General features: G+C 43.7%; 1 protein-coding gene across 2 annotated transcripts; it reads right to left on the bottom strand.

Moving 5' to 3' along the window:
* Positions 1 to 26: 26 nt before the first annotated feature.
* pde7a (phosphodiesterase 7A) lies at positions 27 to 20,982 on the bottom strand. Of its 2 annotated transcripts, none has more exons than XM_075452509.1 (12): positions 19,902 to 20,982; positions 9,142 to 9,202; positions 5,738 to 5,827; positions 4,764 to 4,927; positions 4,581 to 4,644; positions 3,437 to 3,633; positions 2,948 to 3,079; positions 2,739 to 2,830; positions 2,408 to 2,552; positions 2,225 to 2,321; positions 1,987 to 2,067; positions 27 to 1,909 (listed from the first exon to the last, which is right to left on the bottom strand). In XM_075452509.1, the coding sequence occupies exons 1-12, from the start codon at positions 20,037 to 20,039 to the stop codon at positions 1,677 to 1,679; spliced, it is 1,494 nt and encodes a 497-aa protein (XP_075308624.1). In that variant the 5' UTR covers positions 20,040 to 20,982; the 3' UTR covers positions 27 to 1,676. The 2 variants fall into 2 exon arrangements, with proteins under 2 accessions (XP_075308624.1, XP_075308625.1); XM_075452510.1 differs by having other exon boundaries at positions 5,738 to 5,824; positions 19,902 to 20,981.
* Between the last annotated feature and the right edge of the window lie 1,895 nt (positions 20,983 to 22,877).

The raw sequence follows: 22,877 nt of genomic DNA, 5'->3' as shown, positions 1-22,877 counted from the left end.
ATTCAATTGGTTATACATTCAAGTCATGAAAGTCAACAACAGGTTTTATTATTCAAATTGTAACTGCAACAGGCATGTATCAAAAAAGGTTAATACAGCAAAGCCTTTACAAAACCTGGCTCGACACTGAAGTCTTCCCAAAAAATGGCTGTCGCAACAAATTGTAAACAGTTTTATCAACAGTCTTACAGCACTTACAGCAAAAATACAAATCAGCTAAAGTAAGAAAAGCACCTGTTATCGTTCAAAATGTCTCAACACAAAACACAATCTGTGCCACTATACAGAATCAAAAGAGACAAACTAAACACGATGGAATGTTCAAATCCACTCGCCTATTTTGTTTCCGTACAAAACAAAAAAAGGAAAAAAGAAAGGATAGCTGGAGTTGTTCCTCACAACAACAAAAAAGGCAAAGGGATTGGACAGTGCATTCAAAGACAAGCACACCATGCACTTGATGGGAACAGGAGTTGGTTTGGTCACTTAGCATAGTTTGTGCATAGTTATAAGGCATCAGTCAAGCAGTCCTTTAGGTTTCGTGTGGCTGTGAGACATTCTGCGAAGAGGGAGTCTCCTTCAGTTGATCTGAGCCAACAGGAAAAAGAGAAACCTTGCATCGTCCTTAGTCACTTCCTTCCCCTCTCACTCTAAACAGAGACTGGCAAAACCCTGAGCGAGCTGAGTTGCATGGAGTGGAGTTCCAGGCGAGATGCATGCGACTTGACCAGCGTCCCAGTCTGGCAGGGAAGCTTCCAGAGCTCAACCAGGGCTGGATAATACCTTTTACAGGGTGTCGTCGAAGGAAGGTCATGGAGACGAAAGCTGTACGTCCAACATCATCGTTATTTGGAGTGCAAGAACACATGGTAGCACAGGTGGAGTCATTTATGGCATCTGGTGTGTTTGAGAAAGGTTCTGCTCATGGCTTTAACAGTGGGATGACAGTTCAAACGAGTGGTTCTTTACATCTGTGCTTCGAAGGCAAACCGTGGAGCCGACAAGATTCACTTCAGTTCAAGGGAAAGGTACAACAAACAAGGAGATGCGTAAACAGTCTTCATAGAGGCAGCAGAAGGACTGGGCTCGTCACATTTTTTTTTTTTTTTTTTTTTTTGTCGTTTTTTTACATGAGGAAGAATCTTCAGTACAAATGCAACGTGTCATTACTCAAAAGTCTCAGGAGGGTCTCATGTCATAATACTCCAGTTGTCTCGGTCAACTCAGTTCAAATCATTCTTCAAATCTTTGTTTTCAAATGGCACTTCAAAATACCAGGAAAAAAAAAGAAAGAAAGTCTTTTTCAGTTTTTATACTGCTTTCCCCTTAAGGTTCACCAACAAAACAAAAGTGGCGTGTTCAGTCAGTAATGCCAAAACTACAGTGGACAAATAAATAAAACAGAGCAAATAAAAGAAAAAAATACAGCAGTAGCCAAATGAGGTATCTATGTATTGCTCTATGCCAAAAAGAGGAATTAAAAATTAAATAAATTAAATAAAATCAGTGGTTTATCAAGATGGGAGGCTAAAGCAACAAAACATAAATAGGGTGTTAGGTGCAGGTGGGGCAGCGGCGGGGCTGCAGGCCAGTGGGTGCCCCACCCGGACCTCGGCGTGTGGTGCGGCCCTGAGGCCGGGGTCAGGAGGCTGAGGTGAAAGGGCACACAAGGAGTGTCAGGATTCTCTGCTTCCCTGAGGTATTTCTTTGGAGCTGGTTCCTCCTGTGGCAGCATCTCCTGTGTCTGCGCCGGGCTCTGGCTCCTCGGAAACGGGCGTTTGTTCCTGCAGCAGGCCGCCCCAGCTGGCTTTGTTCAGCCCCATGTGGCCTAGCATGGTCTGAGACAGACGTGTGTCAGAGAAACGGGCCCATTCTGCAAACAGCGGCTCCGCCACGTACGTCATGAAGCCTGAAGGGGGGAGGGAAAGGTGTCACACCCAGTCTAAGTAACAAGCTACAAATAGCAAATCTGGTTCCCATACTTGCCTATTTGAATGTTGCCAACTGTGTTCCTCTCTCTGTCACAAAATGGGCTGACGTCAAGGTTGTGCTTCTTCTCAATGTCTCCTTTATGAATCAGGCAAAACATGAATTAATTTGTGAGCTGTTATAAGGCACAATATGTTCTGCACAGAACAAAAGCAAGACTCTGGGCAGGGAAAAAGAAAGGCACAAAACAAGTTACAGAACAATGAAAAGACTCAACACCAAAAAGACAAATAACCTTGTTGGAAGAACTCCTCTGTCACCTTCTCGCTCCACTGTTTGCTCAGCTCCCAGGGTCTGCAGGGGTTACAGATGTCCGCACACTTCAGAGCCATCTACACAGGAAGGGGATAAAAAACAAAACTGAAACTCTGGTATGCTGGAGTCGAGCTCTTTCTCAGGAGATGAGGAGATAACCGACCTGCAGGATGAAGTGCCGGTGACTGGCGTTGCTCAAGCACAGGTTGTCCTGGTCCAGGTGCCTGCGAAACCTAGACAGGTAGTCGTTCTGCCTGCTGATGTCTGTGGCCAGGATTAAGGAGCCCAATTCCCTTTCCATGTTCAGACTGGGATGTCAGAGAGTGGAATACATTTAAATCAACAAAATTACCTTTTTAAGCAAATAATGAGACATCTGTTCATGGTTTCTTCTTATAGCACAGCAGAGCTCTGGTAGTGTGCCGACTAGTAAGGCGCATAGCACAGTATGAGTTTCTTTGGTGCTCTAAATAACACTTGAGTGTCCAACTGACCTGTCCTCAGCAGGCAAATGGGAGAACAGGCCAGTCTCTCTGAAGAGACCCACTGCCGACTTCCAGTGGTGGTTTTCCAGAACTGAGGTATTCTGTTTGTTAGGGGGGAAAAAAAAAAAAAAAAGGGGGAAATTAATTTAATACATCACACGATGCCTTCCACTAAAGCAAGTTAGGCAGGCTACAAGGTGACTGTTGTCTCGTCTTACTCTATAGAGTGTGGCTAGATAGTGGTCAGTCTTGATGAGGAAAGGCTGGTTGACCCCAGGATGATCCAGGTCATGTGTGGCAGCTGCTAGGATTCCCAGTAGGATGTCAAAGGAGGTCAGAGACTTTGCAAGCTGCGCTCACAACGAGACAATGACAACTCAAAATTAATGTTCCAAAACACCTTCTCTGAAGCACTTGCACCTTCGTTTGCACATTCATTCAAAAGCTCTGACCTATATGAAAATATATTTGGTTTTAGACATACTTTGGGCACCATCAAACCCAAACCCTGATATCTAAATTCACGTAAAAAGGGAAAGCCTACACTGCGAGTTGTTTTAAGAGTCCTTATCAAGAGAGAAAAATAAAAGAACACAGAAACATTCCTCTTCACTTAGACATTCTGGCAGATCGTGTCCTCGCTGACAGCCAACGAAGTTAGAAACTTCAGCCCAGAAGAAACCAAATGTCTCGTCCGCATGACTCACCTTGGGCTCCTGCAGGTAGCAATACATGGCCTGTGTGACATCTGCAGCATGGACAGAGTTGTGATATGGGTTGTCGTTGTGGTAGTCCTCCTGAACCATGACTAAAAACCTCCAGAGTTTGACCATGTCCAGCTGGAAGAGCTCCACCAGGCCATACTGGTTCAGCAGGTGGAAAGTCAGGGTAATCAGGCTGTTCCCTGAGAGGGAATAATTTCACAATTAGAAACTGTCACACTGTCTGTTACGCTCCGTGCATTCGAGGAGCAATTTTCAGTCTTCATTAATTTCACTGCAGCTAGTGTCTCTAAAACTTTTTAAGCACTTGTGATTTTCTCATGGGAGAAAGAGTGCAGAAAATAGAGAAGTCAGGAAGGTGCCAAGAACATATCTTGAGGCTGGAACACATTTGGATCGGTTGAAGCTACCGTCAGTACACAAAGTGCTATTATATAAACATGTAGCAGCTCAAAACCATAAAGGAAAGCTGTTACTTTTGGCATTAAGCTAATGGTAGAAATGCTGCTCTGTATGTGCTCCAGTGTTGTGTTCCTCTCAGTTAAGGCTTTCACAGACAAGCAGACCAATATCTTGAATAGAAGACTTAAGTCACACACACATTCCTACTGTCCCACAGTAGATTTATTAAATTGGTATGGTTATACAAGGGCTCTAGTTGTTTAACGATTCTCATCCTCAGACTGACCGCCATCACAGAATGCATCATTACCTTATGTTACACAAGTTAAAATCTCCGCTCACTTAAAATGATCCAATAAACTTAATGAAAACAGCATTTCATCTCTAACTTCAGGTTGATAATCCAGCTCTTTGTACATTATATTTGTATTGTCTGCTTCTATCTGCATGTGTATCATATTATGGAAAATCCTAATAAACAGACACACTTATAAATGATCAACTGAAAACTGTGTCTTGTTGGTGCACACCAAAACTCCACTTCAATCCAGCCTCGATTCTCTTTGCTCCATCAGGTATAAAGAACATGGTGGTTTCAGTGGAATAATTTGCTCTAAAGTAAAGATGCACACAACACTTCATATTGTTTGGAACCTTTAAGAGACGGCACCAGTGGCCACTTTTTACATCTAAAGCAGAGAGACATCATTTATGGTGTGGTACCTACCGTTTGTCAACTTATCAAAAAGAAAAATGTCAAAGTTCCAGGTGCCAACTTTTTCCAGCATGCACTACGAGAGAGGGAGAAGAGAAGCACAGAGTTACAGATGTGGAGTCTGAAACAAAACAAGCCGGGTTCACTTCTGCACATTTAATCATGGTGTTATTCTGTGACTAGCGGCTGGCATACTCTGGCCTGTCCAGTGTAGTCTTCATCGAGGATGTGAAGGGGGATCTGTTGGGGGATTCCCCGCAGCAGGCGGGACGAGTGCAGGTACCTCTGGAAGCTGAGCAGTCTGTGGACCCTCCTTTCAGTCCCAGAGCTGGCCGACGAGGACCCGCAGCTCAGCCGTGCTGTGCACACACACGCACATAAATATCTTAGAAAAAATGCAACGCATGAAAAAGAGAACAATTCTGAGACATGTTTATTTCAGAAGCCCAGTAGGTTTGGAGAGTCATTTGGCTGGGACAAGCTTGGTGGGGATCTGACACCAACACAGAGATATACAAACAGCCGCTGCTGACACAGCCGCCCACTCATAAGCCTTTCGTTGGTGATCACACAGCAGACATGCTTTGTCAGTGGTCTCTCTCTCTCTCTCTCTCTCTCTCTCTACACACACACACTACAAAGGCACCATGTCTGTGTAAACTGTAGCTGGATTTCCGGAAATACGTCAGCATGAGGTAGGATTACTTTGGGGTCAAATTATCAACACCGACTCTCACTGAATCTCTGTAGCTGTTTGATAGTTTAAAAAAAGGCTTTCATTCAGTATGAAAGAGGTTGTTTTAATCATCCACTTACTAACAAAGGTTTGACACAAGTCCCCGGTCAGGTTTTCCACAAAGACACACCTCAGTCTTTAGCGACTCGTGACGCAGTGAATAAAAGCAGAGCATAAACGCAACTCAGTCTTCCAGACAAGGAACAAGCTGTGTGGAGCTATAGGTTTGCATTGTTCTCCAATTACAGTCGGATTTACATCTTATATGACATCCCTGTTTTGTGTCCTGATAAGAAAAAAATAAAAATACAGGGAAAATAAATAAATAAATAAATAAATAAAAAAAATCAGATGAGGTCTTAAAGGGATGTGCACTCATGTGTCGCACCTGGTCTTAATGGGCTGAGGCAATTAGACTGCGATGCATACTCACTGTGAAGTGTTCGGAAGTCGATGCAAAGGTATGGGTGGGAGCTTCTTCGTTCCGGTTCAAATCCAACCTGACTTCTCACTCTCACATCTCCTAGAAGAAATCAACACTTATTTCCTCAAGATTCATACGAGACGAAAAGAAGTGTGTGAATGTTCTCAAACAAGCAGAACTTAAGAGTTACTTTTGATTATATGGGCCCCACTGATATTTCTCCTGCTTCAGGTGCCACGAGGATGGGCTTTACCACATGACAACGCGCAGAGCAGGATGACAAGACGAATGCAAATAAAGTTCAAATTACCAACATGCTTGCCTCAGCCCTTTTGAAGGAAACCTCTTTTAGAAGAGCTTCTGTTGCCAATTTGCAAAGACAGGTGGAGAACTTTAGACTTCCTAACAGCCCTTTTTGATGATTTTACTGTTTTATAAACTGCATCAAGCTTGTATGATACGTTACGCTTCCAATGATCATTGATAGACTGGTCGTTTCATTTTGGGGTCTACTTGAATAGTTCTTCTGTTACAAATTAAAATATTTTTCTCATGCCCCTCTGAAGCCCCTCTTGTTACGTTCTACCTGGAACGCTCCGCTTTAGCTCCAATCTCTTTAATGCCCCCTCCAGGGGGGGCCCAGTCTACTCCGATTGGTCAAAACGAAGGAGTTCAAAACAGCCGTTCATTCTTTGAGGAACAGAGTAGACTGTACTTGATGAAGCATAGGCCCTTTAGTGTCTGCAGAAAAGTATTGCAGACCATGACTATCTTTATCAGTCTGTGGGGGGAAATGCTATTGTCTGGGGCAGCAGTATCGGAACCAGTGACAAAAAGAAACTCATAGAGTTAATTGTGGAGATAATAAAATTCCTCAAGCTGCTCAGTATAATAATAATAATAATAATAATAATAAACAATGTTGCTCAACCAGAGGATCTTCAGTCAGAGGCTTCTTCAGCTCTGCTGCCATAAGGACCAGCACAGAAGGTCATTCCTGCCATTTACAATGACTGTGTGAGAAGAAGGGAGGCTATGGAGATGAAATGTATAATCTTACTTTTCTCTTCAGGTTCCTATTTTTCATCTTACACTTTTCTATAAGTACATTTTGTATATTTTTGACACTGCACAGTAATATTTCCTTTTGGGATTACTAAATTGTTATTGAACTCTATTCAGTTAACCCAGAACAATGGATTTTTTTTTGTATGGATTCAACAGCAATACACCAAGTGCTTTTAAAAAGAACAAAGCTTGGCAGCAGTACATGATGGAAACAAAATACTGATTGATTTTTGTTAAAATAGGGCATCATTTTTATTTTTTTTCCAAGACGAAGCAGTAGCTGATAGTTGACAGAAATCCCTCACATTATGTCTCCGCTGCACATAAACTTTCTAATACGGTAAAAACCCATCCCTTTGGTGCTCCCAGCAAACTGAAACAAGCTAAAGCTGTATTTGAGAATACGATTTGATCCAGGCTTGGTCTGTACCATCACTGTGTGAGAACAGTCACACACAAAAACACACTCCCATGTCCCAGGAGAGGAAACGGAGAGAGAAGTGAACAGCTGAGCATGCAATGCCATGTCAGGACAGCTTGCTCTACCATTAGTACTTAGAGCCGCTAAGAGCGATCCACAGTCCATCTACGACTGTTTTTAGTCCTCAGGCAGAGAAACGGGCTCCAGAGTCGGATCCCAGAGACGGCGTTAGGCTTGCTTGTAGACTGCAGTCGGGAGCAGTGAGAGCAAGGTGAGGTGACACTGATGCAGCAAAATGCTAGTGTGCCATTCCAGGCAAGACTCTATATGGCAAGTATACCGATCAAGGTGCTAAACAGTGCAACGGCACGTTTCCAGCATGGCACTTCAGACTGTGTCGTGTGTGCGTCAGAATTGAAAGGCAAAGTCTCACAGGTGTGCTCTCCCAACCAGAACGTTACTTACTTGCAAACAGCTGTTTGAATACTACACAGGCTCCTATCAAAATACCAAAAACTAAGAATTACAAATCGAGGCATGATGATGGCAAACATTTTGAAAAGCTGTTTGTAAAGTTTTTGACATGAATGTGGAAAGTGAAACCGTGCAAAAAAATAATCAATAATAATAAAGCGTGACCAATGCATTCATTCCTGGGCTGCAAGTGTGCATACGCATGTATATTCATCTGTCACATTTCCAGACGCATGTGCTAGGGCTCAGCACGTGTGTGTGCGTGTGTACGACTCATGTGTTTTTGAGAGTCACAGGGTCCATGTCTCCCCTACGGTGCATTAGTGCTGGCGCTCTGGGGTGGATGTAGGTCATGTCATTATAACTGATGTGGCCAAAGCTCTGAGTCCTGCTATTTGAAAGCACATCAGCATTAAGTTGGCAGACTGAAGCCTGGCCCAGGCAAACACCAGTCTGCATTAGCGTGCCTCTCCTCGTCCTCACACTCAGTTTAATATAAAACCTAACAGACACAGATGTTTTATACCTGTGACGTATGAGACTGCCATCACACTTAGCCAAGTAAAATGATTAAAGCGCTAAAGCTCCTTCAGAGAGCTCCACAAAATACTTTTACTGTGACCAGACACACGTGGCAGCGTCTGGCTCACGTTCAAGCTGGGAAGGAAAATAAGAAGAGCAGTTATATGAAACTTAGAATAAACAACTAAAGTTAGAAATGTTTAATGCTCCCTTCCTACTGACTATATTTCACATCTGATATTTACAGGAATATTGTCGTGATTTTACTCTATTTTCTTGATACCTTTAGATAAAAAGAACAGAACTATCGTATAAAGTGACAAGAGCTGCAGGCAAGAGCACATCCGTATTAAGGAGACAGGCCTCAAGGGTATAAGAAGGCTCTAATCGCATCTATACCCAATAACCTTATTGATTAGGAAGCCACGGCTGCTCCTGCCGCTCCCCAGACGCATCCGACTCCAGCTGACTGACAGCACTACGGCTCCTCCATCCTATCATCCATTTTCTAAACTGCTTAGTCTGTTTGGAGTCGCTGAGGTCAAATGGATACCCACACACACGCAGTATGTACACAAAGACACATGTACACAAACACAGAAGCACACTCTGCACACCCTGTACTTCTAGAGAATCTGACCAACACCACAGATACACACAATCTTAGCCCGTTGTGATTGAGAGATTAGAAAAAGGAATTGAGTGGATTGGAAACGTGCACTTTAGTGTGCCTAATAATCTCGACAAGCCTCAATGCAATACCCATTCCACTGCTTTTTTTAAGTCACTGCATATTAGGAGGTGGACATGATGTGGGGGAAGATAAACCTTCTGATGTCTGATAAGTGCGCGTGTGTGTGTGTGTGTGTGTGTGTGTGTGTGTGTGTGTGTGTGTGTGTGTATGCACTGAGAGCAGGGAGACACTTACCTAGCATACGAATGTACAGCGCCGTCTGGTCGGAGCTGTCGTAGGAGATGGCCCCTCGTCTCTAAAAAGAAAGACACTTTCAACAGCTGTTCAAGGGTTTGCACAACATAATGTCATAATTATATCATTACAGCAGCAGGATGAGGCCTAGTCACAGGTTGTTAATCGCAATTAGGCGTGTGCACTCTAATAATCTCATGTATAAACAGTGTGACATTAGTAGCGAGTGGCGTAACGCTGCTGCTGTTGGGTCTAATCTGTGTGTGCGCGCGTGTTTGTGCGTAAACTGCTGTCATACAGATAAACATGTTCCAGCTCCAAATCATCAGCCCGATACGGCACAGCTATCAGTCATGTGAGAAACACATGTGCTATGAGGACACAAACACGTACAAGCGTGCACACACACACACAAACGCATACAGCGTTTTCAATAAAAGAAAAGTATTATATCCGATTCAAGATCTGACCCCACCCAAGAAGTTTTCTGTGATGTTCACTTCCCTGCCGGCAAGCACAGCTGGACACGCAGAAAGATTAAAAAGTAGAGATTAAAAAAGAAAAATGACTTCCTGACGTCAGCAGCTTATCTCAACTTAAGTGGAGGAACTGACAACAACCAGTCACCTATATTATTTTAACAATTTCATCAAAAAAACAAAAACATCTAATCTCTTCCAAGCAAGAGAACTCGGAAATTTAAATTTAAAACATTTGGCATACGCAGCACAAAAAAAAAAAAGGCTTCTTCTAAAAAGCAACTACAGGAAGAGAGTGGACTCCACCAAGTTTAATGGCCATCTGTTAACTGTTAACTCAATAAAAGATGATCTCAATCTAGATTTGGACATTTGATTTAGATGTTTTGCCGCTGTGACAGAGTCGGCCTTGGAAACACGAAAAGATGAACAACTTGGTGAATGCGAGGCAACTGTTCCACGAGCATGATGAATAAATGAGATTACACACCAGACCACTTTGCAAACAATGCAGTTGTGTTGGGATTCAGCTTATGGCTTCGATAATCTGAAAAACTATGACAGACGAACCAGGTTGTCAGTGTGATGGCATGAAAACATAGAAAGACGGTCTGTCAAAGGATTCTCACTGAAGCAATAGGTAGATGGGATTTTTAATGGCCAAAGCACAGAATGGAGGAAGAGCCAAACGTAACGCAGAAGTCCCCGGGGGGGACGGGGACTTCTGTATCTGTTGCTGTCACTTTTTAGAAAATATTCAGTGCGCTTGCTTTGAATAAATTTACGGCTTGTACTGGCTAACCACACAACAAGATCTCCATGAGCAGCATTAAATGGGAGACATTACAGTCACTTCTATTTTTGTGCTTGGGGGCCTATATTTAGGTGTCTAAAGTCACCGTCTACTCAGAAAACCTAATAACCCAAACCTGGCATTTTGTTTTGGGCCCCTAATATTTGAAAGTAAAACATTAGGTGAACTGTCCTTTGGGGTACATATTTTTCCGCTAATGTTAACCAGTAAAAACAAAAAACACAGAAAAATGGAGCAACGTTGAAGTCCAGAGTTTATGGAGCCGATATGCGACGGAGGACTTGCGACGCGAGTTCTGAATGGTGTTAATAAGCGTTATGTTCCGCTCTCCGGTGGTGAAATAACATGCTCCAAGGGTTATTGAGAACTTCAGATCACAAAAGAAGTCGACTCTGAAGAAGAGAGGGGTGGAATGAAGGTGAGCAGGTCACTCCGCACCCTAAAATGATCCGCTTTTAAAACAGTGAAATGGGAAAAATGGAGTGAAATAATGAATATAAAAAGGAGCTGCTGCGGTGCATCTTTGTGTTATTTTGACCTGATTGAGAACTTAATAAATTGTGTCGTTGTGTTCTGGCCTGAGGACAGGTCGTCCTCAGGGCTTTTCAGACCGAAAGGTTTGCAACAGAACCTAAATGTGGTGGCAGATCAACCCAGACAGTAGTGCTGTTGGGAAATGAGAGCTGTGCTGCGCTAATCACTGTACTCATTGCAAGCTTGTTGTTAGCTATCTGCTATGTGCTAGCTATGTAGTCAGGTGTCATTTCATTGCCTCGTACATTTTTACCGTCAGTTGTTTTTCTCTAAAGAAAAACCCAACACAGACAAACATCCCTCCTTTTTTTTTTTTTCTTACATGGTATATCTTTATTTGACAAAGTAGGGGGAACAAGTGGCCAAAATATAGAGGGAGATTCCAGCAAAAATGATTACGGTATGTCTACAACAATATTTAGTGCCAACTCGTGTCCCTGAGCAGGAGACAGCTGCAGCATGAGTGTCACTTGCACAGTGGTAGCTGTAGCATGTTTGACTGTGGTAACTGCACATTTGCTCTGTCGACAGACAGCTGCTCAGAGCTACGCTGAGGTGTTGGCTCACCTCACTATGCACTCAACATATCCTGGCCCCCCTCCAGGCCAACTCTCCCCTTCTGGGGCTTCCCTTGTCTCGGGTTACCCATTCCACAGGGAGTCTGCATAACCGGCAGGTTGGCTCACTGACCGACTTGCTACCAAACTGATGGGTCTCTAGTAGGATAGACTTTTTTTTTTTTTCTCCAACTGATGATCAACATGTTGACCATGTGGACTGAATGAATAACGATCTGAAATAAAAGTTAACCCCGGGTTAATACTAGTTGATCTTCAGTAAGTCAGCAAAGCTCTTATAACTTCCTCTCTGAGAAATAAGTTTATAAAATGCTGGAAAACACCTGCGGTCACACAGTTAACAGAAACAAAAATGTGTAAAAGTGATAATTCTTGGAAGAGATATCTTACAGGGCAACACTTAATAAATCTGCCTTTGTTCTGGAATCACTTCAGGACAACTGTTTGGTCACACCACAACACCTGTAAACACAAGTGTACATGTCTTTGTACTCTTTATTTAATATCCTTCGGATTACTGTGAATCTACTTCACACACACACCTGACAATGGTCTGTTCATTGAGCTAATGACAGCCACCAATCCAAAGCTAATATTTTACCAGCCAGCAAACAGCTTGACTCAGGTTGGATAATGTACAAAGCTGTATTTTAGTGTCAACAGTACTCCGTGTTTACACACGGCACCGGTGTTTAGTGTGAGCATTATAGATTGTGCGTATGTATGCATGGGCTGCATGTGCCTCTGTGTGTGTGTGTGTGTGTATATATATATAAGGGGCTAGTATTAGCCGTCACATGCGTGGGAACCGTATGCTGTTGGCTCTATGGCTGGGAATGAAGAGTGTCCAGCCCTACAAACACAAAACAAACCTTTTGGCCAGTGTTTGCTGGAAACACACACACGCACGACAGTTGGCACTTATTGGCATTGGCTCCGTTGCGAGCTGGTAAGAAGTAGGCAGCAGTGCACTTTGTCAATGTCACATTCCCTCTGTGAACAGAGGACAAAGTCACGCTTTATCCTTGAAATGGCCACCGGACAACACACACCCCTGCCACACCCGCCGTTCTGTCATGGTCCAACAAGAACTTACTATAAGCCACTATGTTCGCGCTCGTCATTAACGCTTCAGTGAAAAGTAATGAGATATGGATGATGTCGAAAGCAAGGCTCAGCGTTACAGATGCGTAATCATCTATAGAAAAAGAAAAGAAACAACAAACACAAAATAAATAAATGTATTAGGTGGAATTTGCCGTCATTGTCTGCCTGCATTTGAATCACCTGGAACACGGGGAATGTCGTCCAGCGCTGGTTAATCACCTCCCCAACATATCTGAAATGTCTCTGCCTGTTTTAGAATGTATTTTGTATGTGCATTTTGCATGTTTGCATCACTTTGCAGGTACACATCCTGTGTTGTCGTGAAGGACACACACACACACCTCTTCTGGGTTATGCGAGTAAGGCCTCGGCATTTTTGTTGGGGAAAAAAAAAAAAAACAGGTTTTACAGAAAAACTCATGCGAGTTTAACCCTTTATAGAGCCATTTAACAGCAAAAGCCTGCTGTGGGCCAGATAAACACAGCGATTCTTAACTAGGAAATGATGCAGGAAGTTTTTTTGTTTTGGTTGTTTTTCTACAAACCACCAACTCTTTGTTAGATAAAAGGTGTATCTACAGTAGATCTGCACCCCTATCAGAGCCTCTGATCGATGATGCTTGCGGTTGTCATAGCAAACGCATCAAACTTAGTGGAAATATGACAAAAACACGTAGATAAAACAGTGTTTTTGAAAGGAGAAATAAAAAAAAAAAAAACATTTCTCTGCTTGAGAGCATGTATCTGGATGTCTGGAGTGTGTATGAATAAAAAAAACTCAGACATAACACAACCTTGTCACTTTGTTTGGGGCCGTCTTGGTCTGAAAGTATACAATTCAGTGAGTCGTTGATATTTTGTCGGGGAAAGTTTTGTCAGGATTCTAGCTCGGGTTGACTAACTCTACTGAATCCACGATACAGCATAGCATTCACTTGAACTGCTGTGAAGTTTCGGTTGTGTTAGATGGTATTGTGGCTCCAGGTCAGCCCAGATGAATTCGGCCTGTATGCATATGCTCAACTACTCTCAGTTGGGTCTAGGCACTCCACACATGCTCCAAAGTTTCTTTTTACGACTTTGTGTAACAGTTAGAAGTATAGTAATACAGCCGAGCATGTGAAGTGGGACAAAGACTCAAAATGGCCAACTAAAACTGTCCCTGTAGCTCCACCCAGCTTTGCACGCAGCTGTACCGACTGACTGCTCGTACGTACTACACACAACCCCCGCCCCCCTGAAAAAAAAAGACATAAATATCCTTTTAAAATGTCTCCTGTAAGGGATTATTTGAGGATTTTATTCGAGATTACTTATAATCACCATCTTTGTCAGTTATAAAGCCACAAGCTAAAAAAGACTGGTTGCCCATTTCTGTAAAAATGAACACGAGTGCATGAATGACGTTAACAGTTAAGTCCTGAATTGTCTGAGCTCCTAGCTGCATTAAGAGGGTCATCTGAGAACCAACAGATACAGAAAATATCCCGAAAGTTTGTGCACAAAAGGTGCTTCGGACATGTCTTTTCTTTTTTCTTTTTTTTTTTTTAATGCAGATTTGTCCTCCCGGCCAGAGGATTTTGATGCATTGACATGGTCATTCAATTTGAATGTGTTGTGATGACGTTATTTTAAAACAGCAACATCCAGATCTTCTGGGGAAAAAAAAAAAAGATAAATCGCTGTCATCGAATATCGTTACCGCCTTCATTATGAAAAAAGCGATTATACATGCACGGAATAAAGTGTAAGCCAATATGCTCTCATCCTTTTCGATTTCTAGTCATGAGCAACGTATACAACGTATAAATCTGCAAGAGAGAATGCACATGTGCATTTCTGCTTAGGAGCATATGCAAAGTTTTGATTCATTCATTTAAAAGGCATTTTTCTGCATCTGGCCCCTAAGGTTGCACTTAAGCCTGATTTATGGTCGGTGACGTAAGACGCAACGCAAGCCCTTGCGCGGTTGCAAGCCCCCCCCTTGCGTGCTTGCGTGTGTCACCTCAATTTTCTAACTTCACGCAAGACGCGAGCGCAAGCCACTATCTACATCACATCCGGCGGCGTGTTCATTTTCCGGTTTCATCCCCTAATAAAAGACCGCTGTTTTCAAACGCCAAGGTAGAAAGCAAAGAAGAAGAACAAGAAGAAGAAGAAGCATGAATCCACTCGAAGAGAGACTTGCCGAAGAGGTCCTGGCGGTGAATTTCCTTTAATTGTAGTAGGCTTGTCATTGAAAAAACCCGCTGCTCCACCTACTGTCCTGGCGGTGAATCGCCACGCAGCACACGCAACCGCCGACAAAGCAAAATGATAAACGTCTCGAGCCATTAACGTAAGTGCAAGACGCAAGCGCAAGGGCAGTTAAAAGAGGTATAAATCAGCCTTTAGCCGGTGTTTGCTCTTAGCAGTCTGAACGCAAGCTAAATTCTGCTTTGTTTGCAGCTTGCTGCACGCGCAACAGCCTGCTCATTGTGCTCCCTGCAATTCCATGCGAGCTCGTTTACATATGGCTCCGTTTCTTATCTCCGGTCAGTCTCACTGCCTGAGGTCACAGCACTCAGGTTTCTGAGGTCAGGACCTAAAGTCGTAATTCCTGGCAAAGTGCAGAGCCCAGAGGCTTCTGTGTTTGTCATCTGACTCCTATAGTTCAATAGATACTAACAATATCACAAAAGGTGCACAAATATGGACTCAGACTTTGCAGGAACCTGGTGAGATTCTGACAGTGAATGTATGTGGAAAACCAGCCCACCCCCTCTGATATCGCAGTCCTCTGCTCTTTGAATGCTTTTCAACAGCGGAGTGCACAGTGCCACATTCTCACACTTCCTTGATGTTCCTCACCTTCCAAACACAGGTGTAAAACTTGCCTTTACTGCGTTATTAAATTTTAAAATCGGGTTTAATTGAGGACAGACCTACTGCAGTCACTTTGTCGGCTGGGGCAAAGCAAATGATTCCAAAAAGCTTTCCTATAAAACTGACATATCAGAAACCAAATAAAGCGCGCGCACACACACACACACACACACACACGCGCATGTAAATTCCCAAGATAAAAGCAGCGGGACTCAGTACGGTTTCATAAACTGAAAGCTTCCTTCTGAGTTATGACCTCTCGCAGGGTTCTGCTGTGTGGGACAGCACATTCCAGTAACTGAGTGTTAGGCCATAAACACAGGCAGGTTTGGAGTGAGTGAGTGCCTTTGTGTGTTTGTACACCAGGCGCTGCATACACAAAAGCCCCAGATAGAGTCTACCTGTTGGAAGAGTGTTTTATGAGCGTGCTCACCACTGTAACGCACTCCAGCTGCAGTGAATTTTGAGAGACGGCAGCTGGTTAAGGAGAGGCCTGGGGGTGAATTGGCACAATGCCTCAGCGAGCAAATGACAATGAAATTTGTAGCCGAACAACGCAGTATGCTTGTCGAACAGAGCTGCATCTGCAACCCATGTTTTCGTTTTTTTCTAGCCGGGGATAGTATCATAAATGATATAAGCTTTTGTTTACAGGGTGCTTTCAAAGGGCATTGTATGCATGCACTTTTAGCAGTGCTCTATGAAATAAGCAGGGTTCCAAGGAGGTGGGTGCTTCATATTCTCACAGGCTGTCTACTCTGTACAGGAATTTCATTCATTTTGAACATCATCCCCAGGCTCTAATTGCTTCTCGAGACCAGCTTAATCCCCCCCCCCCCCCTTCCTTGGAAGCTTTTGAGGAGGCCAAACAAAAGCCAGGTCACCAACCAGTGTGATCTGTCAAGGGTTTAAAACTCGCCACACTGGTCAATTAATTCTCCATTCCTGTAAAGGTCCATGCGTTTACAGACCTGCACCAAACATGATTCAGCCAGATCAGTTGACGGTGTGTCTCAAAGTGTATAGATGTGGGGAGCTGCATTCTTACGGCTGATTGCACTCTACGCTTCAGCATAAAAACATTACGGTCATGTGATAAGAGGGGCCCCTTATAGAGAGAAGCAGACATGCTGAGAAACATGGGGGTGGTGCATATGTTCCAGACATCAGACGAGATGTAGTTTATTTACAAGATGTACTAAATGCTGAACATTTCCCTACATGATAGCATTTCTATGTCTTCCAGCTTACAAATGCACAAGTTTTGGTAGCACAGGGGTTAAAGTTTTTGTGAAAGGTTGTGAAACACCAAGCTCGTGAAACACCAAGCTCAGATTCTGAACGGCTCCTTTAGCATTCTTACCACATCCTGAAACAACGTCAATCTGAAGGCAGTTTAAATCAACACAGTAACTCCCACAGAAAGAGGCTCTGTACTGTATTCCCTTATCAGTTTGGTCAAAGAAGCATCCATGGAACAAGCGCTCCCATCTGCCACCCTCATGCACAGGCTTATCGTCATCTCCCTGCCTAAAGATCGCAAATCTGAAGGAGTCGATCTAAGATCAGTGGCTACTATACTTCTGATTGTATGACCGGCTCTTACGTAATAGATTGAGCCGACTGCAGATCAGTGTTTTCAGTCCAAGCTGCTTTCCTGCCATTATCACAAAAAGCCACGTCATTGCACAGGCTTCATCAATACTGTGCTGTTTTTCTTTTGGAAAAGTTGCAAACTTCCACACCAGCAGCGTGTTTTACTGGTACCAAATCTTGATTGCCAAACACATGGCACAGAAACCCTCACTTCAGGCATGTGCATCATCTCTAAATTGTGTGCAGCCATGCTGAGCAGCACTAATTCATGCTTTATAGTTTAAATGAGAACCACATGACTCTTTACTCTGCCCTACTCCTTGTCTGCTGCTCCTGGCCCTTTCAATTTGCACCAATCTAATCTGTCTCAGTCCGGTGTTTACTCTTCCCTTTTTCCAAGAGGAACAAACATCCCTCACTGCACTCAAACAAGAATCCAACTCATCCCCCACCTCACTTTGGGAGTTAAACAAGCATACTAAAAACAAAAAAGACATTGTAATGGTTAAACGAGTCCATTTATTTGATGCCGTCTTCAACGCCTCTTCAGCAGCATATTTACACCCAGTCATGGGCATTCCACAACCACAGAGTGACATATTCTTCTGAGACTCAAGTCGTGTCTTCAGTCCTCCTCTTTCATACTCTGTTTACAAGAGGAAATGTCTTCATCTGCGAGGGAAAGGGGAGGGGGCCCCGAGGAGAAGGAGAAAGAGAAAGAGAGAGGGAGCTTGTGAGTGAGCGGAACAAGATAGCCAGAGAAAGAAAAGAGACTGAGACTCCGGCCATCTGTGAGCCTGGAAATGAGCCAAACCACTGCCCACAGAGCCCAGGCACATGCCTAACTGCCTCTTTCTGCAGTGGTAGTCCAGCTCTGCTTCCACAAACAACAGGCCTGTGGAACCACACACAAAAACACAGCAGCCACCAAGGACAAATGCATCCTTATGGTCGTAAATAAGGCCCAAAACACAATATTTGTAGAAGTGTAATTGCTCTGCGACAAAGGCTGAGTGACAGTGCTGTATGCATGCCGGCATCTTCACCCAATTCAGCCAGTGTCTGCAGAGACATGAGACAAAAGGCGACGTCAGAAGGCCTTTGTGTCACCGAGTTGTTGTCTGTTTAATTTTTGCACTGAGTATAAAGCGCTCCACGCTTGTGATTAAAATGTCTCCACAAAGCCATCTAGCAGATGATTTTTGTTTCACTGGAAACGTGCTTAACGCTACAAAGTGGACCGTTCACTGCAAACAAACCAGTTTTTCATAGCAGAAAGGTTCACAACAACAAGACACCTCACACTGGCCGACTGAATAAGGAACAAAGATCCACTTGAGAGATTGATTAGTGAACAGGAACGAGACGCTAAAGCTTTCTACTTGTATAAACATACGTTATGTGAGCAACCCAAAATCGTGCTCGGCTGGATTTTCTTCCGAGGCTTTGAGAACTTTCCCGAGAACTCTCCCTTGGCTTTGATCCGAGATGCAAGGTCAAGAGAGCACCACCATGGCGAAAGGACAGTCTAAAGTCTTCCTAACTGAGGCAGATAGTTATGATGGAGTAGCAGGAGAAGCACTGAAAGTATGAATAAAGAAAATAGATGTCTGAACAACCTGAAAAGTGCTGTCCAGCCAACTCATCCAACATTTTGTGGCTTCAGTTGAAAAGACGTCCTAAAACCCCAAAGACAAAAGGCCACCGGGTGTGAGCCTATGAATGCCAAGGCTATGCATTGGCTTTTGAGGGGCCTGCCTGTGAGGATGGGTAATAGGTTCAAAGCAGACACACATGGGTAGTTATGTGGAGCAGGGACCTGCAAAAAACACTAATGGACATCAAACTGAAAAGGACACACACACAGTGACAGTCACTTAATACTTAGCTGAGAGTAGCTGAGTGTTACTCATGGAGTTCCTGTTCAGGAACAGCTAGATGGGAAGGGACCAAAAGACACCAGGACAGGCTTCACCGTTTTTGGCCAAAAAACGCCGAAGCAGTAGCAAGCACGACTTTAAAAAGAGTAATACGGAGTGGAAGAACGGAACTGGAGGATGACTTTATGTGCAACTTTTCTTTGAGAACACATTGCAGGCACACATCTTACAGTCAGTTGAACTGGTGCGCCGGACAGCTCGGACACAAATGCTCAAAAATGACTCCCAATGCTTTGGAGATGTACTACACAGTTTTTCTGCGTCCACGAAAGTCTGTTAGAAATGTGACCTCACAACATAAAGAGTGTTGTTGCTGCCCAATTTTCATCTTTCACCACAGAGCTGGTCAAATAAATAGAGGCAATGCCAACACAGGGATGTTTTCAGAGTACAGGAAGTTCAAGTATGACTCAAAGATTTGTCTTCTGCCAATGTGTCAAGGGAAGTTAACATAAATAACAGCGTAGCAAGAGTCTTCTGACAAATCCCAGGAGTGTGTTGGTACAGTTAAAACATCATGTTCATGCAGGCTAAAGTGTAAACCACGAGGCCCTTTATCTGAAGGCAACATACACAAATGCAAAGTTGGGAGATGGCTTGTTGTGTGTGTGTTTTTAGCTCAAAGAGATAAGACTATGTCGAGTGCTTCTGTACAAGTGACCGCTGACCATGTGTGATAAGGGCCTAAATACCCAGCAACCACCTGCAAGATTCCTGTGGACTATTCATGCATTTGTTGAGAAGATGCTCGTTTTAAGATCTGTTTTGGTCGCCAAAAGCCTCACACACACTGCGATTCGGTGATTCAAGGAATCCAGGAAGATTTAATCGTGTGAAATGTCTTTACCTGAGACAGCTGCCTTGGATCAGGAGCCCCGAAGAGAGAAGAGCTGGAGCTGAAACTAATGGCTCCCCTCCGGCTGAGGACATGCTTGGGAACCGGCCTGTCCAGAGGCAAAACCGGCAGCTGATAACATACTTCCATTGAGTAGTCAGAGCAGGATCCGGATCAAAAATGTGAAAAAAAAAAATAATAATTCTAATAATGATAATAATAAATTAAAGGTGAAGATGCAACGCGAAAATAGGTGGCTGGTGAATTAGAAAAATCTCCAAAATGCGAAAATATCTTTCAAGACAGGGAAAACGATCTGATACGAAGCTGAAAAGTATTTCTGTTCATTATGAGCGACTCAAAACTTGTCCAGATCGCCTTCATCGATGCTGCGTCTCGTCTACCTCCACCGTTTTACCTCCTTTGGTGTCATTCTGTAAAGAAAAAAAATCATGCCGCTGTAGCACTGGCCCCTTTCCTTCTCATTTTGCTCAAATCCGGGCACACGGACGACGAGACCTTCTTGCCATTCTCTGGGTCTCTATGAAATCGCTTCCTCATTTTCAAAGCAGAAAAAACGTCCGCTCATTGGGGTTTCGTGGCGTTCACAGATCGGCGTATCACATACTCCGCTATGAAAACAAAAGGCACGATCGCTTCCAAAAAATGTCATCAACATATCATTTTCTATGCAACACCGGCGGATGAAGTGAGGCAGCTCCAGGATGCGAGACCTTCGCGGTCGTGGCCGGGAGGTTTGCTCTCACTCAGGCTTCAACCAGTGGCGAAATATAGTCAACATGTAGGGCTTTTCCGTTTTCATTCTGAAGCTGCATCACGAAGGAGCAGTTGTCTAATTCACCGCTGGTCGTAAAACACAAAGTGTCTAGCTCAGAGAGGGAAACCCCGACGTTCATCTCATTCACCGCGACTCCAGCGGCTCGACGGGAAACGTAACGGCACGCGAAACAAAACGACGAACTAATAAACGAAAAATAAACGACCTAACGTGTGTATCTTTCCCTACAACTACCTGCCTATCACCCTAAACATTAGCCTACTATATGCTTTTAAGGCGCGCACCACCTGCCAGAGATGGTGCTGTTGGAGCGAGCAGAAGGGGGGTACAAAAAAAGGACGCCCGTGTCTACAATCGACCAATTGCGTAGAGGTAGTTGTTGTAAACTAAATGCTGATTGGACAATGCGCTTTGCCGGTATGAAACGACATATACGGTTGGCTGCGGAGCCAGGGCGATCCTTGGACCTACATGAGCAGTCGTTTGGAGACGGCGTGGACTTTCTCAAGGGTATTCCTCACAACGGGGCTTGCCCTGTAGCGGTCCACATCATTGTCTGTTATTACCTTTCTCCCATGACTCATACTACTTGTGAGCTGAGAGTTACCGGGAGTTTGAAAACACAGCACAGGAAGCACTTCAAAACGTTGCATATCTGTTAAGCCATGGTAATTTACTCCATCTCGCTACATGAAGACATACAGTTAGCTGTAAAACTGACCCAGTTTGACTCATTTTATTATAACCGTCTACACGCACTGGTTTGATTCTCGCATATAATAAGAAGCAGATAACTTGCTGCTTTAACTAAATGCCACCAGATTGCACTAGAGGTTTCTCATGCCATGCCCATGTGCTGGGGGACAGTGAGTGTACCATGGCAACAGACAGGCCCCGTGCCAGTGCAAGCATAATCCCCTTGCTCCCCATTTTCCCACCATCAGACACTCCACCAAGCTTGGCATTTTTTTTCAGGCGACTAAGCCAGCGTGCAAATCTTCATCATGGAGTTGGGAAAAAAGCTGTAGCATCTGAGTAGCATCAAAGAGCAACAGCTGCTGTTATACATGCACACCTCAAAGGTAAATGCAGCATTTAGACTATCACCTCATAACTAAGGCTCCATCACACAAACTAACGCTGCATCACAGATGCCTGCCAAAGTAGTGAATATCTTTTTACAGAAAGAATTTTCAGCGGATTCGCAAAGAGGGAAAAGAGGATCAGCAAAAATTTAATTTAATATCCTCCTGAATTCCCCATAACTGTAGTGTGCTTGGCAAATCTGTTCTTTGCAAACCAGAGAGTGACGAGAAAGATACATTTATGTCATATATGAGAACTGAAGACGTACAAGTATGTGGCAAAGCTTCCACATATCTGCAAATTGGTTATTGCACACAGAGAACGGAGGAATATCTTCTGGCAGAGAATGCATTTAAATCCTGTTATGTCATTTCAACTCACATACTTTTCCTGCGTTGATATGCTCAGTGCGAATGACTAACACTGAAATATCTTGTTCTTAAAGGCATCTGACGCAAACACTACAGAGATGAGTTTTTACATGCAGAGTTTACAAATCTGTTGTTGCCCGACAACTGGTTGATCTGGCTTATGGCTTTGTCAGAGGCCCGTCACTTCTGTACGCACAGCAGCGAATATCTAACACCCACCACTTTAGATATTCCTTATGGAAAACTATGTGGGAAGCATTTCCATTAATTCATTTCTTCCTCAAGGTCTTCTTTCTTTTTCTTTTTTTTTTTTTTTGCCACGCACAATGCCCATAAATTACACTTCAACACGCATGGAGGCAAACCTTCCAAGCAGGTGCGTTTAAGTGCTCTCGTAACAGTCTCTGGAGCTTTAGGAAGACAAGCAAGACGCATACCTGCTGATTCCCCCTAAGGCTCACAGGTGCAGTGTGTGCTTGTGAGACCTCCATATGCCCCACTCCCCAAGGCTCTACAGCATGACTGGAAACTCACTGGAGAGGGAATGCGAGGCACCTTAATTGATTCACCTTATCCTCTCTGACAACACTCTGAGCATTACAGGAGTCATCATCTTTTCCCTCATTAGCACCAGTTTTACACCAATAGTTCTCCTCGACGCATACTTTTTAACAGCATCAAATGATCTAAAAACTATTTCCAATATTTGAAAAAAACTACATCAATTAATTG

The sequence above is a fragment of the Odontesthes bonariensis genome, chromosome 20 (assembly GCF_027942865.1).
Source record: "Odontesthes bonariensis isolate fOdoBon6 chromosome 20, fOdoBon6.hap1, whole genome shotgun sequence".
In the NCBI taxonomy this organism is placed as follows: Eukaryota; Metazoa; Chordata; class Actinopteri; order Atheriniformes; family Atherinopsidae; genus Odontesthes; species Odontesthes bonariensis.
This window is presented reverse-complemented; position numbering and strand designations above follow the sequence as displayed.